The 14,385-nt window shown below is 48.6% G+C and overlaps 1 protein-coding gene across 10 annotated transcripts in view; it reads right to left on the reverse strand.

Moving 5' to 3' along the window:
- MEGF11 (multiple EGF like domains 11) overlaps positions 1-14,385 on the reverse strand; it is a 392,757-nt gene that overhangs the window by 193,828 nt on the left and 184,544 nt on the right. For all 10 annotated transcript variants that reach the window (XR_011568729.1, XM_070796933.1, XM_070796931.1 and 7 more), the window contains exon 5: positions 12,575-12,667. Coding sequence is in view for 9 of the 10 variants with exons in the window: in XM_070796933.1 (XP_070653034.1) it covers positions 12,575-12,667 (93 nt within the window). In the remaining variant the exon portion in view is untranslated. The remainder of the gene's footprint in view (positions 1-12,574; positions 12,668-14,385) is intronic.

Below are 14,385 nucleotides of genomic sequence, written 5' to 3' on the forward strand. Positions count from 1 at the left end.
AGATGCATAAATGGATGGATGGAAAGATGAACATTCTCGGGCTTCTCATCTGAAAGAAGCCCAAGCGGAGGATTCGGTCTCAACAGAACCCATCAAGTAGGCAGCCAAAGCTACGAATCCTATCCTGTTGCTGAGAGAGCTGTTCACAAGGAAAAACGAGTGGCATTAACTGCAAGAAATAATTGCTTCTAATTGGGCTGAATTATTCTGGCCGTATAGTAGACATATTTTTATAACTTTATTAATTATTCAATTTGAGGCCTATTACCCAGGCTGCCAGAATGGACTTTCCTTATTAGATGGTGACAGATTCCTCAGCTCTGCCACGGCCTTTGCTGCTGCAGCTCTTTTGGGTGATTGCCACCTGCCTTGGGGCCCCACTGGTGTCTGAGGCCTGGAGGTGGGGAGCCAAGCTGTCCCTGAGAGGTCGGCTGGAAGTCAGAGGTCCTGGGAGCCAGTTAGGCTCTTCTAGATGTTTCTCCTGGCCATCACATCTGCCTCCCCTGCTCTGGCCGGAGAGGCAGACGGGTATCAACACATCCAACCTGGCCTCTGTGGGTCAGCTCCTGCCCAGATCCAGTCTCTAACTCTGAATCACGGCAGTCTCTCCTCCCCCAAGCCCTCCAATCTGCTTCCCATACCATGCCTAGATAGCTTGCTTCAGTTGCCAGAAGTCAGGGACAGGGGAAGGAGAGTGTGGCCCAGCTGGCCTGGAGGGACTAGCCAGGACTGGAGGGGCAGGTCATACGGGCTCTGTTCCCTTACCAGACCTTGAGTCCAGGTTAGTTAGGAGAAGAAGGAGTTTAAAAGTTGCTCCCAGTCCACAGTGCAGACTCAGCTGATGCAAAGGGAGCCAAGGAGCCCATGTCCATGCACTCAGGCCCAAGCTCCCTGGACTGCCGTGTGAGAGCACCACAGCACCTGGCTCAGCCTCTGGGTGCTCCCACTCTCCACACCAGGCACTCTCTGCTTTAGCCACACGGACCTGCTCGCCATTTGGTACTCTTGCGTCTGTGGGTCTGTGCCTGGAATGGCCTCTCTTTCCATACCAGACTATCAAAACTTCAAATCTCATCCTTCTTTGAGCTCTGGTTCCACTGCCTTCTTGGCATCTTTCCCACTTTTCAGCTGGCTGTGACCTCTCTTCCTTTAATGGACCAGTCTGACTCCTGGCCTCCCATCTCAATCCTTGGACAACGTGGATACGTGAGAAGCTTTGGAAGATCAAGGGACGTGGAACTGAATACTCCTGAACATCCATCCCAGAACCGCACACTCCTCCCTTGTCCAAATACCACCACTAGAGCATCATCTGGAAGAATGAAAACATGATAAAAAGGGACAGCAAATCCTCTGGACCCCAATCAGCCCCGGGCTGAGTGTGCACGGTGCCTGCAGCATGCAGGCCCTGGGGTCACAGTGACAAGGAAGAGCTGGGCCCTGCCATGGGAAGGTCTCCAGGCCTGGGGGCTGGAAGGAGAGCAAGCACATAATCAAACAACGAGTGTTCGGGGTGGCGCGGGCCGCACTGGTTATGTACACACAGTCAAGGTCTGTGCCGGTCACGGCCTGAACTGGGCTTCGAAGGCAGAAGCTCGGTGGGTCAGTGGATAAAGGGAAGCTAGAAGAGAGGAGGGGGTGGTGGTGGGGGTCATGGGAAGGAATTAAGGCTGAAAGCCTGGCAGGCATCAGACTCAAAGGGGCCTTGAAGGCCTGGGCAAGGAATTGGGCACTTCCAGGCAGGCAGAAGGGAGCAGGGAAGTGACTGGACCCAGGTTTGCATTGTAGCTATCTCACCACCTCCTAGCATGGGAGGGGTTGGAGAGGGAAGGCAGAGGACCCTGGAAAGAAGGGTTAACCAGAGCTGCGAATGTGGTTGCCAGAGACTGATGGCCTGGGTTTGAACCTTGGCTCTGCGACTGACTCTCTGTGTGCCCTGGGTCCAGCTACTTAACCTCTACGAATCTCAATTCCCTCAGCTGAAAGATAGAAATAGTAATAACAAACGATAATGAATAGGACAGTATGTTTAGTCAGTGCTGGATAGGAGTTAGGCGAGAATCTAAGTATGAGGCCAGCCCAGATCTCTCTTCCAGTCAGTCTCAAAGGCCACCTACTCCGCAGTTCCGCACACACTCAGGAGCAGCTGGCTGACCTTGCTGTTGTTGCTCAGTCGCTCAGTCATGTCCAGCTGTTTTCGACCCCATGGACTGTAGCTCGCCAGGCTCCTCTGTCCATGGGATTTCCCAGGCAAGAATACTGGAGTGGGTTGCCATTTCCTTCTCCAGGGGATCTTCCTGACCCAGGGATCAAACCCCAGTCTTCTGCATTGGCAGGCGGATTCTTTACCAGTGAGCCAACAGGGAAGTCCTGAGTGACCTTAGAGCATGGCTAAACCTCTCTGGACCTCTGCTTCCTCCATTGCAACACAGGAGTCATAATCCCCAGCTCACGGGGCAGGAGGAGATAAAATGAGGTCATCATGTCCACGTCCGGCATGGTGCTTGGTGCACAGCAGGCCTGGGCGACTGGGCCGAAACTCAAAGTCCTTGGGGGCGGGGGCAGGTCTCAGAGAGTGGGAGCTGCATCAGCTGGCCCCTGACTCCAGAGGGAATGCACTCCTGTCTTCCCTGTCAGGCTTCCAGGCCAGTCCTCTGGGCTGGTGGGCACGGGTGGGAGCAGTTCATGATTCCCTTTCCCCAGGAACTGTGTTTCCCATGGAGACCCAGCCCCCGCACCCATCCTGGAAGCACAGACCATGTGCGTGTGTGTATGTGTGTGTGTGTGTGTATGTGTGTGTGTGTATGTAGGGGGCGCACAGCATCCTCTCCATGCCTGAGCTGTGTTCTGGAGGGGCTGTGGCACTGCCTGCCAGTCCCAATCAACGATGCCAGCTTGGCTGTGGTCCCTCTGTTCTGCTTTTGTCACATTCAGGATGGGTTTTCCCACCCTCCTTCTTCTCCTAGTCCTTGAGACTCACTGCATGTCACTTATTTATTTCGTTCTCAGGGAGCCAGATGGCCAGAGCTGGGGTGGGCAGAATGTGCCTCCCTCCCCCTGGCTGTGACAGCCCCTTGAACAGGCAGCTCACACACAGACCCTAGGCCACCCGGTTTCCAGCTGCTTCAGGACCAAAACCTGACATTCCTATAGGCCACATGTGCCGAGCCTTTGCTGACCCCTGGCCCTGCTCAGAGGGCACTGACTGGTCCTGCACGTCCCCTGGTCTGACAGTCAGAGGGAGAAGGGCCAAAGCCCTGAGATGCCGCCTTCTCCCAACGAGCAGGAGAGCAGTGGTCCCACGCCTCCTCTGCCCCATGACCTGCCTCCCTTGGACCCGGGAAGGGGGCTGTCTCAGCAGGTCTCCCCTCCTTTCCTTGTGGGCATTGTCACAAGAGAGCAACCCAGTCCAAGGGTGGAAGGAGGGTGGGGGGACCAGCTGTCCTCAGTCCTGGGGTTGAGGGTCTCCACAGGCTGCCCCTTCCCAGCCTCATCCTCACCCCAAACTTGTCTGGACCCCCGTGAGAGCAGAGCACCCCCAGCATCTACTCCCCATCATTTCCCATTCTTCCTGGCAGGCACTTTTGGAAGAAACGAGCTCTGGAGGGGAGGAAATCATCCTCTTCACTGGCTTCCAGAGCACAGCCACGGCCAGGGTGTCTCAAAAAGAGGGAGGCAGGGGGAGGGGAGGTGACATTTGAGGACCGAGAGATGGAGAGGCCAGCAGGTCTGTCTTCCTGCTGCCCTCCCCTGCAGCCCATGGCACCCCCAGGACTCGGGGTGGGACTGGGTTGATCTCTCTTAAATGTATTTGCTTATCTATCTGCACTGGGTCTTAGTTGAGGTACACAGGATCCTTAGTTGAGCCATGCAAACTCATTATTGCACCTTGTGGGATCCAGTTCCCTGACCAGGGATAGAATCCAGGCCCCCTGTCGTGGGAGCTCATCTTAGCCACTGAACTGCCAGGAAAGTCCCTCTTAACCCTGCTCAAGTCTCTTTCACCTCTATCACAGACTCCTCACAACTGAGTTATTCACTTTCCTCACCTTGTGGTATTCCCTGGTGGCTCAGAGGGTAAAGCGTCTGCCTGCAATGCAGGAGACCTGGGGTCGATCCCAGGGTCAGGAAGATTCCCCTGGAGAAGGAAATGGCAACCCACTCCAGTACTCCTGCCTGGAAAATCCCATGGACAGAGAAGCCTGGTAGACTACAGACCGTGGGATCGCAAAGAGTCGGACACGACTGAGCGACTTCACTTTCACTTTCTTCCTCACCTTCTCAGCCCCAACGCCCACCCCCAGTGGCCTGGGGAAAATCTGACAGACCCATATCGGATGCTCACCAGCTGTGGGGCCTTGGGGTATCATTTAACCTCTCTGTGCCTCAGTTTCTTCCTTCAAAATGGGACACAGCATATACCTGGTTCCTTCCTCCCAATATGGCTTTCCTGAACCCTTCGGTCCCCTCATCTCCCATGGAAGCCAGAACTTTCTCTCTCCCAACTCTTCCTCCTCCCTCCTCTCAGTACGGATGGGTCTGGCTTCTGTTCACAGCTCCTTGAGGATGGGGGCCATGCCCTCCTCATTCCTAATACCCACTCCAGCCCCAGACCCCCGTGGTGTGGGCCTCTGAGTAGTACTCAATACATGCGTATTAAATGGAACTCAAGGGACAGAGAACACAGAGCCAGCGGAGCACTAGTCCGGCTACTGAATACCTTTTTGTTTAAAATTAGAATTCTGTGGTGAAGAGCAGCCCCTCTCATGCACAGACCTTGAAAAAGCATTTGCTGCCACGTCCGCAGCTCCCTTCTGTCCCCGTCACGGTGACTGCGCCCCAGCGTGCGCTGACACGGAGCCCACCGGCCCGGGGAGGCCCACGGGCGCACCAGATGCCAGCAGAAGGCGGCCCAGGCGGTTCTGCCAGGGGCCGCAGGCTGGGCAGAGCAGCGCACGGGAACAGCGAGTGTAATTGCTTTTTTGGTGATTCATCTGAAGTTGCTTTAACCTTGACAGCAGGCTTCGTGTAGGGAGAAAAACACTGAGTGAGCGGCAGCCTCCGGGTTGGCAGGATGCCCCTCTGCACCCCTCCCTGAGGAGGCAGCCAAGGCTCCCCAGGTGCCCCCACCTGGGGGAGGCAAGGCTATGAGTCACTGTCCCCATTCAGGGCTGCCCACCACCCCCACCCTCAGTCCTTTCCAGGTCCTGGAATCCCAGGAGGGCTATGCATGGCGGAGAGGGGTGTTGGGAAGAGCAGACAATTTCTAGAGGTCAGCAGCTGGAAGGGCATAAGGGCCCTTGATCAGGCGAGATGATGCTGGATTTTCACTTTCCAGAAACATGGCATCCTAGGATTTTTAGACCTGAAATATACATGCTGACCTTCCCATTTTATAGATGGGAAAATAGGCTCAGAGTAATCACTACTCAGGTAACTAATATGCCATTACATGGTGAAAATTTTAACTCTGTAGCTTCAAGCGTGCATGCTAAGGTGCTTCCGTCGTGTCCGACTCTGCAATACTATGGACTGTAGCCTGCCAGGCTCCCCTGTCCATAGGATTCTCCAGGCAAGGATACTGGAGTAGGTTGCCATGCCCCTCTCCAGGGGATCTTCCTGACCCAGGGATCAAACCCGAGTCTCTTATGTTTCCTGCATGGGCAGGCAGGTTCTTTATTACTAGCACCACCAAAGTCATTCCAATAAATGATGCTGGGAAAACGTGATATCTACATGCAGAAAAACTGAAGTTGGACTACTTTATACTATAAGCAAAAATTAACTCAAAATGGATCAAAGACCTACTTGCATGAGCTAAAACTATTATAAGATTTTTAGACAAAAACATAGGAGGAAAGCTTCATGACACTGGATTTGACAATACTTTCTTGGATATGACATCAAAAGTACTGGCAACAAAAAATATAAATTGGAGTTCATCAAAATTTAAAAGTTTTGTGCATCAAAGTGTACAACAATAAAAAGGCAAGCCATGGTATGGGAGAAAATATTTTAAAATCACATATAATGCATTAACATCCAGGATATATAAAGAACACCTATAATTTAGTACCAACAAGGCAACCCAGTTGGAAAAAAATGAACATTTCTCCAGAAAAGATATATAAATGGGCACTAAAGTATATGAAAGGAGACTCAACATCACTAATGATTAAGGAAAAGCAAACCAAAACCACAATGAGATACTCCTTTACACCCATTAGGATGACCATTATATTGGGTTGGCTAAAAAGTTCATTTGGATTTTTCCATAAGATGCTATAGAAAAACCTACATGAACTTTCTGGCCAAACCAATAAAAAATAAAAATAGAAACTAATAAATATTGACAAGGCTATATAGAAATTAGAACCTTGTACTTGGCTGATGGGAATGTAAAATGGTATAGACCCTGTGGAAAATAGTATGGTGGTTCCTCAAAAAATTAAACATAGAATTACTACATGCTCCAGCAAACCGCTTCTGGCTACCTATGCAAAAGAAGTGAAAGCAGGAATGTGAAGAGATATTTGTACACCCATAGCGGCGTGGTTCACAATAGCCAAAAGGTACAAGCAACCCAAGTGTCCGCTGATGGGTGAAGGGGCAAACAAAAGATAGTATATACATACAATGGAATATTATTCAGCCTTAAAAAGCAAGGAAGCTCTAATGCATGTCACAATATGGGCGCAACTTTTAGACGTTATGCGAAGTGAAATAAGCCAGTCACAAAAGGACAGATGTTATATAATCCTTTTTATACGTGGTACCTAGAGTCAGCAAATTTTGAGAGAAAATAGAATGGTGATTGATTGTAGCTAGGGGGTGTGGGGAATAGGAAGTTAGTGTTCAATGGGTAGAAATTTTCAGTTGGGGAAGATGAAAAAGCACTGGAGATGGATGATAATGATGGTTGCACAGTAACGTGAATGTCCTTAATGCTACAGAACTGCACAATTTAAAATGGTTAAAATGGTAAACTTTATGTTAAGTATATTTTCATACACACAAATCCCTAGCACACAGATATCGTGGTTTGAAAAGGACTGACCTAGAGAGTCCCTGGCTAGTTGAGGAGTATGAGTGTATTTCTGAGTTGGTAAATGTTATATTTTCATCTGCAAGGATAGTTGAAAGCCAAGTCAGCCAGGGGTCCCCCACACCATTCAAGATAAGAACACATTTGACTTGGCAGAGGCTGCTCTTGGTGGTGGCCCAGAGTGGTTCCCGCTGCCTTCATTACTCAGGCCTGCTCTGCAGTCCTGTCTCATGCTGAGCATCAGGCCTGGAGGGTGGGCGGGGTGGGGGGAGTCAGTTTCCACAAATAGTGAGAGACTGTGCAATGAGTTTTTACTCTCCTGCACTCTATGCACATAGATAAAACCAGTTCAGTAGAATCTAAAAATATGGGAAACTACGGAGAAAGCGGGGGGCAGGTGGGGCTTCTCTCCATGTCTACCCCCGCTATCCTCCCTTCTGGGGTGGCCTGAAACCAAAACCAAAATGCCACTCTATAACCCAGAATCCAAACTGCAAAGCACCTTGGGAAGGGAGCCAGAGAAGCAGGACCCAAGAAATACAATAATTAAATAATACAATGAAGGCTGAAATTTCCAAGTTGATTCTTGGGTATCATTTATAAAAGTTAACAGGGCATATTTAATTTAGGAATTGGCTCACGTCCTTCTCCTTACAGCTGAAACCTCATAAATGAAATATACTGGACCATTGCCCAGTGCGGAAATAAAAGTTATGAATAATGTTTCTATCTCAATCATTGTCAGTGCTTTAATATTCCTAATTACTTTAAAAAGCTAGATATTCAATATGGCAAAACTTTTTTTCTTTTTATCTCCACTTGTGAGATTAGTGCAATTTAATAAGAGTCACTCTGTCGTCTTTATTCAGTGTAAACTGACATTTCATCCTTTTACTCTTCATTATTATATAGGATGGAAGTTTATGACCAAGCATACAGCCACTCCATTTGCCCATATTGGTTCATCTAACATCTTGGAATTATCCATGATAGCCGACGTGTCTACCTACCAGAAAAATCAGCATCACCTTATTTCCTTTATGGAGCAGAAAGAAATTCATCCAGGCTTTCAAGAAATTAGGCTATGAGGTTATAAGTCTGTAAAAGAATGAAAAGTACCCCCCATCCTACTACTGGATTCGTCTCTTTCATGTCTATCAAAGTCATAAATCCCTTGGCAACCACAGAGGGCAGGAGCAGGCAGATGATGGATCTTTATAATCCTCCCTGCCACTTCCAGGAACTTATCCTAAAAAGAAATTGGAACATGTGGACAAAGATACACGTGCAGGAAGAATCCTTGCAGCATTTTTACACAGGACCACAGCCCCTTATCCATAGGTCCACAACCCCCAAATCTGTAAAGAATCCAAAGGAATTTTTTTTTAATTTTCCAAAATTCATTTAGAGGCAGAATCTTTGTGGAAGCCATTTGTGGTTATACATCATCTGTATGTCACTAGAAGTCATCGGTTATATGTCACTTCAGAAATGTTACTATGTTTCATCCCAAGGTGTTGCCCAAACTCCACTGGAGGCATATGCCATATATGATCTAGTCACCATAAACTTTCCTGAACTCTGAAAAAAATCTAAATTTTGAAAGCAACAGGGAACAAAGATCTTGGATAAAAGATAATGAGCCTAACATACTGAAAAATCATAAACAGCCTAAATGTCCATCACCAAGAGACTGGTTACTTTCAGTAATCCATCGGATGAAATTCTATAAAGCCATTAAAAAATTTTAAGGTAGTTTCATGTTTATTGATAAGGAAATGAGTATATGATATAAGTTGAATTTAAAAAGTGAGTTACAGAATAGCACATTTGATCTAATAACATTGTGTCCTCATCTAGCTCTAAGAGCAAATATGCAGACAAAGAACAGGGAAGGCAACCACTCAGAGGCCAGAAGAGGTTATCGCTGGGTGTATGGGTTTAACTTTTTGTCTGTACTTCCAGTGACATTTGAATTTCCTTTTAAACATGAACAGGTATCAGGTAGCGCTAGTGGTAAAGAACCCACCTGCCAATGCAAAGACATAAGAGATGTAGGCTTGATCCCTAGGTTGGGAAGACCCCCCTGGAGGAGGGTATGGCAACCCATTCCAGTATTCTTGCCTGGAGAATCCCATAGATAGAGGAGCCTAGTGGGCTACAGTCCATAGGGTTGCAAAGAGCCAGACACAACTGAAGCGAACTCAGCACACAGCATGCAGGGGTGTTTTTAGAATCAGAAAAAAACACCAAGAATGATGCCTTTGACTAAATAAAAAATCCAAGCTTCCCTGCAAGTATGTCACATGTATAGACATGCAAATGAGAGACTCCATTCAGAAATCTCCAGATACTGCGTTGACAGAGACACCCATCCCCATTGACACGGGCCCCATGAAGTCCCTAAAGTGCCTCAGAGCACACACTGGCAGACAGGTGTCCAAAGGCACAATAGCAAGGAGGGTCAGCTTGCTCGGAGTAAACAAATTCACAATCTGTGTCCCACGGCTGATTCATCTACTTCCACAACAATATCTCAGGGCCACATCTTTCAAGCAGATCCTTCCTTCCCCTGTGAGCAACTAGGTTTTCTCATCAAAGACCTGTTTCAACCTCAGGCTGTATTAACAGAGGCTGAGCATCCAGAAGGAAAGAAAGCATAATTACATGTCCAGGCTTAGGTTTTTACTTGATCAGTAGTCCCAGTTTCATCATTTACTGGCTGTGTGCCCTTTGAAAGTTCTTTAACCTCTCTGTGTTTCAACTTTCTCGTCTGTAAAATGGGGCTAATAATAATTTTCATATCATAGGGTTGTTGCAAAGAGTAAATGAGAAGATGAATAAAGTACCTAGTGCATAGTAAAATTCAATAAAGGGCACCTATATCTATTATTATTTTTCCATACGAGCTTGCATCTGTAGTCAGATCTAGGAACAACAGCCAAGAGGAATAAAGGCCACAGCCAATGGAGAGAAACTAAATAGAGAAGGAAGTTTAGACAATGTCATATAAGAAACAAAGAAGCTTTGAAAATAAAAACTGGGGGAAAGGAGGTGATCACTGTCTTCTAATACCTGAAGGCCTCACCTGTGGAAGGAGACTCTGATATCATCTGTACGGTTTCAATGACTACCATCAATTGCTCTAAGATGACTATCTGCCCACACACAATTTGCTGTCCACTGAGCTCCTTGGGAGAAAGTACAGATAAGGCAAGGATGGTCATGGAGATCCAGCACCCAGCCCTGGCCTTTATCATGGGTGAGAACCAACTCGTAGAAGCTAGAGACAGATTTCAACTTAAAAGAGGGGAAAACTTTTCAATAGTCAGAATGTGCTTCTATAGGAAAGCAGTGAGCTCCTTGTTAAGAGAGGGATTCAAGCAGTGGTTGGAAATCTCTTGGCAGGGCATCTAAATGGTCAGTGCTCTGAATGATTTTGAGAATGGGAATCTATGAATTCTCTTCATTCAATCCTCCCATCTCTCAAAGGAGGGTTGGATTCATCTTTTAAGACTTTCTGTGAGTTTAGGAGTACATGCCTTGAGTAGATGCAAAGGTGGTGGCTCTTGAACCCACGAGGGTGGATTTACTGAGGAAACAGGTTGCGAGTTGCTCAGCACCAAGTCTGATGACTGAATTGGGAGTGGCAATTGGGCAGCTTGGGTTCACACTGTGAAGTAACAGGGCTACATGCTTGGTAAACACACTCCAGGCACAAGATTTACTCTAAACTGCCTAGTCCCGTTGATCAAAGGCCGCTGCCCTTCCATTTCTTTCACTGCACTGGAAGGAAACCCGAAGTGACTGACTGAAAACACCTCCAGGTCCCACAGCCACCACAGTCCAGAAACAGCGAGCGTCAAACAGACTCGTGCTGGATGGTGATTTGTGCGCACTCAGGACCCGGAGACTCAGGCTGTATTTCAACCTCCAGCAGACCGCTCTTGACGTTATAATTTGGCAACAGCAAGCAAACCTGTCCCAGAAGGGTTAACCGAACCTGAGTTAGATAGTTCCTCATCAAAGATTCATTGTAGGCAAAGTTACACAAAGCAGAACAAAGCTAAGAGGGGAAAAAAGCTCTCAAACGTTTCAGCCGACATGTTTCTGGTGCTCACACAAAGGCTGCTTGAACACATTTCTTTATCTTCCGTGTCCCCCAGGTGTACCTTTCATTGCCTGGGGGAGTCCCTGCCCTGTTTCTCAGCACAACTTACCTCAAAGCAGGGAAAAGGGTGGAAGGAAGAAGATACTACAGTCAATGGAGGTCCCAGCACATTAGAGAGAGTCTCTGGAGCACCCCAAACTGACCCTGGGCTCCCTAAGCCTAGAGAACCACCCAAACAAAGCCCAAACAAAACCACATCCAATAGTTTGCTTCGCCTGGTAAGTTCCCATAGACTGGACGGACAGGGAGACTCCAGTTAAGGCCTTTGGAAAAAAGGACCATAACAAGATGTCACCCCAGCAGAGTGGAAAACAGCAGGGTACCACCCTGGGCCAGTGTGGACCCAACATTCCTTCTTGAAGTTGTCATGATCGTTGCAGAACAGGGAGGTGGCTCCCCAAGACGGGTCACTGGTACGGGTTAGACCCCGCCTGGACCAGCTTAGCTATGTTACCTCCCCGAGTCACACACAGAAAGACACCCTATCCCAGCTCAAAGCAGGAAGGAAACTGGGCTTCCACACTAATCAAGGGCTCTTTGGAATCAAGTAAGACCATGACATTAGCCAACCATTGATCCCAAACAGTGCCACTGGAAAGAAGGCTATCTGTGAGGATATAGGGGAAATGAGCCAAAGGGGAAGCATTCGCCTTCAGCTGGACTCTCAGCAGAGAATTCCCTGAGCCCTCAGCCGCCAGTCCCACAGTAGAGATGTGCCTGTGCTGCTGTGGGTCACTCGGTCAGTCCAAGCACATCCGCCTCACTCGTGCTCACTAGAGAGCCTCCCCCAGGAAGTGTGAACAGCCGCCCAGAGAGATGTAAGAACACAGTAACCGCCCCCTACAAGCATGCCATTCTTCTACCTTTGGGGAACACAGACGCACCCCAGGGCCCACCAGTCTCATAAATCAGTCCCTGGAGTTGCTGTGAGCACCCACTGAGACTTTGGATCAGCCACACTGAGGACCAAACCTCGACTACTGTGACATCCTGGGTCAACACCCACGGGTGGCTTCTCAATTTCACTTTAAGCCTCAAAGACCTTACTCAGAGGTGTTTCATCCATCAAAAGTCAGAGTCTCTGTGAGTACCCACTGAGCCTTTGGATCAGCCAAAGATGATCCATAGATGACCACACAGTTCCCCCCACACACAACATGCAATGCCCCTCCAGACCTCCACCATGCCCCTAGAGCCCTCCACCCCAAGTACCATCATGTAGGCATGCTTCCTCCCCGATGCCCACATTTGCCTAGGCACCCCAAGCCCAGAACAAAGAATTCAGCATCCAACCACGGCACAGCCCCTCCCCAGCCAGAGCTGTGGCCCTGCCCAAACCCCAAAGACCCGAGACTCACCGCTGGAGCAGTCAGGCCCTCCCCAGCCGGGCTCACAGTGGCAGGTGTCCGGGGAAACGCAGCGGCCGTGCACACACTCCTCTGTACACAAGGCTGCGGGAGGTCAGAAGAGAGGGAGGAAGAATAGGACCAGTGTGAAAACCAAGCCATCTGGTCAAGGAGCACAACCCACTTTGTAAAGATGCTCAGAACACATCTCTGGCTGCAGGGAAAACAAGCTACTCCTGACCTGAGTTATTTAATTAACTCTGAAAAGGATTCAACAGGGTTAATTTTGCTTCCTAAAATGAAACCCAAGCCTCAGAAATGGCAGCTTGGTGACTTTTCAAGAGTTATTTCCTCCCCAAAAAAGGAAACACTAATTTTTGGCTATCAAACTAGAAGATGGCTTTAAAAACAAACAAAAAAACAGCTGATGGGGAGGGCAACAGAATGAGTTTTAAAAAAAGAGTATTTCCTGCAAGGTTTAACACTAGGAGACCCTCCACAAAGCCCAATCCCTACATCCCCACCCCTGTTCTCTTTCCCCATCAGGTGAGAAAATGACCCATCTTTTGGTTTCCCCAATTTCCTTATTGCAAAGGCCCCCACATTTATCAGGTTGCCTGAAAAGAATCTGTTCCCCTCACGTTTTCCCCACCTTTCTGCCCTCCTCCCCAAATGGCCCTATTTTGGGGCTCTCAAATGTCAGCAAATCTGCAAAGTACACAAATGCTGAGGAAAAAGCAACAGCTAATTATAAGAAAGTAATTAAGAGAGACAGCCACGATGATGATAATTGTAATTAGAAAGTGCCTGGCAATTTCTTATCACTCAGTCAAATGCTACAGCCTCCTGAGTTGGGAGGCAATAGCAGAATAGTTTCCATCAACTACCCCAGTGCTGAGAAGGCTTATTGGCAGCAGTTTGAGGAAGGGAGATTATTTCTCTCTCCCTTTGACATCCACATTTTCTCAAGGTCATCCATTGCTCCTGAGAGATCTGCCCCACCATCTAATCCATCAGTGAGGGATTACAGAAACCTCCTTGGCCACCCCATCCCCCCAATTTTGTGAGCCTGGGAAATCAGCAGCTACCATCAACACTGTTTTTCAGAAGGGATCTAGATGAAGCTTTTTTTCTGACAAGCGACTAGCCATCTTCTCGCTGCTTGGAACTGGCCTGGGCCAGGGAAGCAGGTGGCCCCCAGTGGTGAGCTTAGAGAAGCTGCCACTGACTTCCAAACACCCACCCTGCTTCCACGCCCACTGCTTGGCCGAATGCGAGCGAGAGGTTGCTGTCATGTTAGACAACAAAGTTCATTTTATGGTGGGTGGGGGGTCCTCTGCATGTGTGCATGCTCAGTTGTGTCTGACTCTGTGACCCCATGGACTGTAACCTGCCAGGCTCCTCTGTCCATGGGGATTCTCCAGGCAAGAATACTGGAGTGGGTTGCCATGCCCTTCTCCAGGGGATCTTCCCAACCCAGGGATCAAAGCCACATCTCCTGTGCCTGATGCATTGACAGTGGATTCTTTACCTACTGGGCCACTGGGGAAGCCCGTTGGGTCCTCTGGCCCCTCCCGAATACAAACCTTGGCTCTGAAGCTGTTGCCTTAGCTTTACCTAGGCCTACTGGCAAGGAAGACCCCAAAGAACCATTTCAGATGCCCCATTGGCTCGTAGTTAACTGACAGCCCATCCTTTGCCAGTCTGGGAAGTGGTGACTGTGGGGAGCCCTGGCCCTTGAGTCCTTCTCATTGGTACAGATGGCTTTCAGGCCGAGTTCTGGTTGTGCTCAAGACTTCAAGAGCCCCTCACTTCACAGATCC

The sequence above is a fragment of the Bos indicus genome, chromosome 10 (genome assembly GCF_029378745.1).
Source record: "Bos indicus isolate NIAB-ARS_2022 breed Sahiwal x Tharparkar chromosome 10, NIAB-ARS_B.indTharparkar_mat_pri_1.0, whole genome shotgun sequence".
NCBI classification, from domain to species: domain Eukaryota; kingdom Metazoa; phylum Chordata; class Mammalia; order Artiodactyla; family Bovidae; genus Bos; species Bos indicus.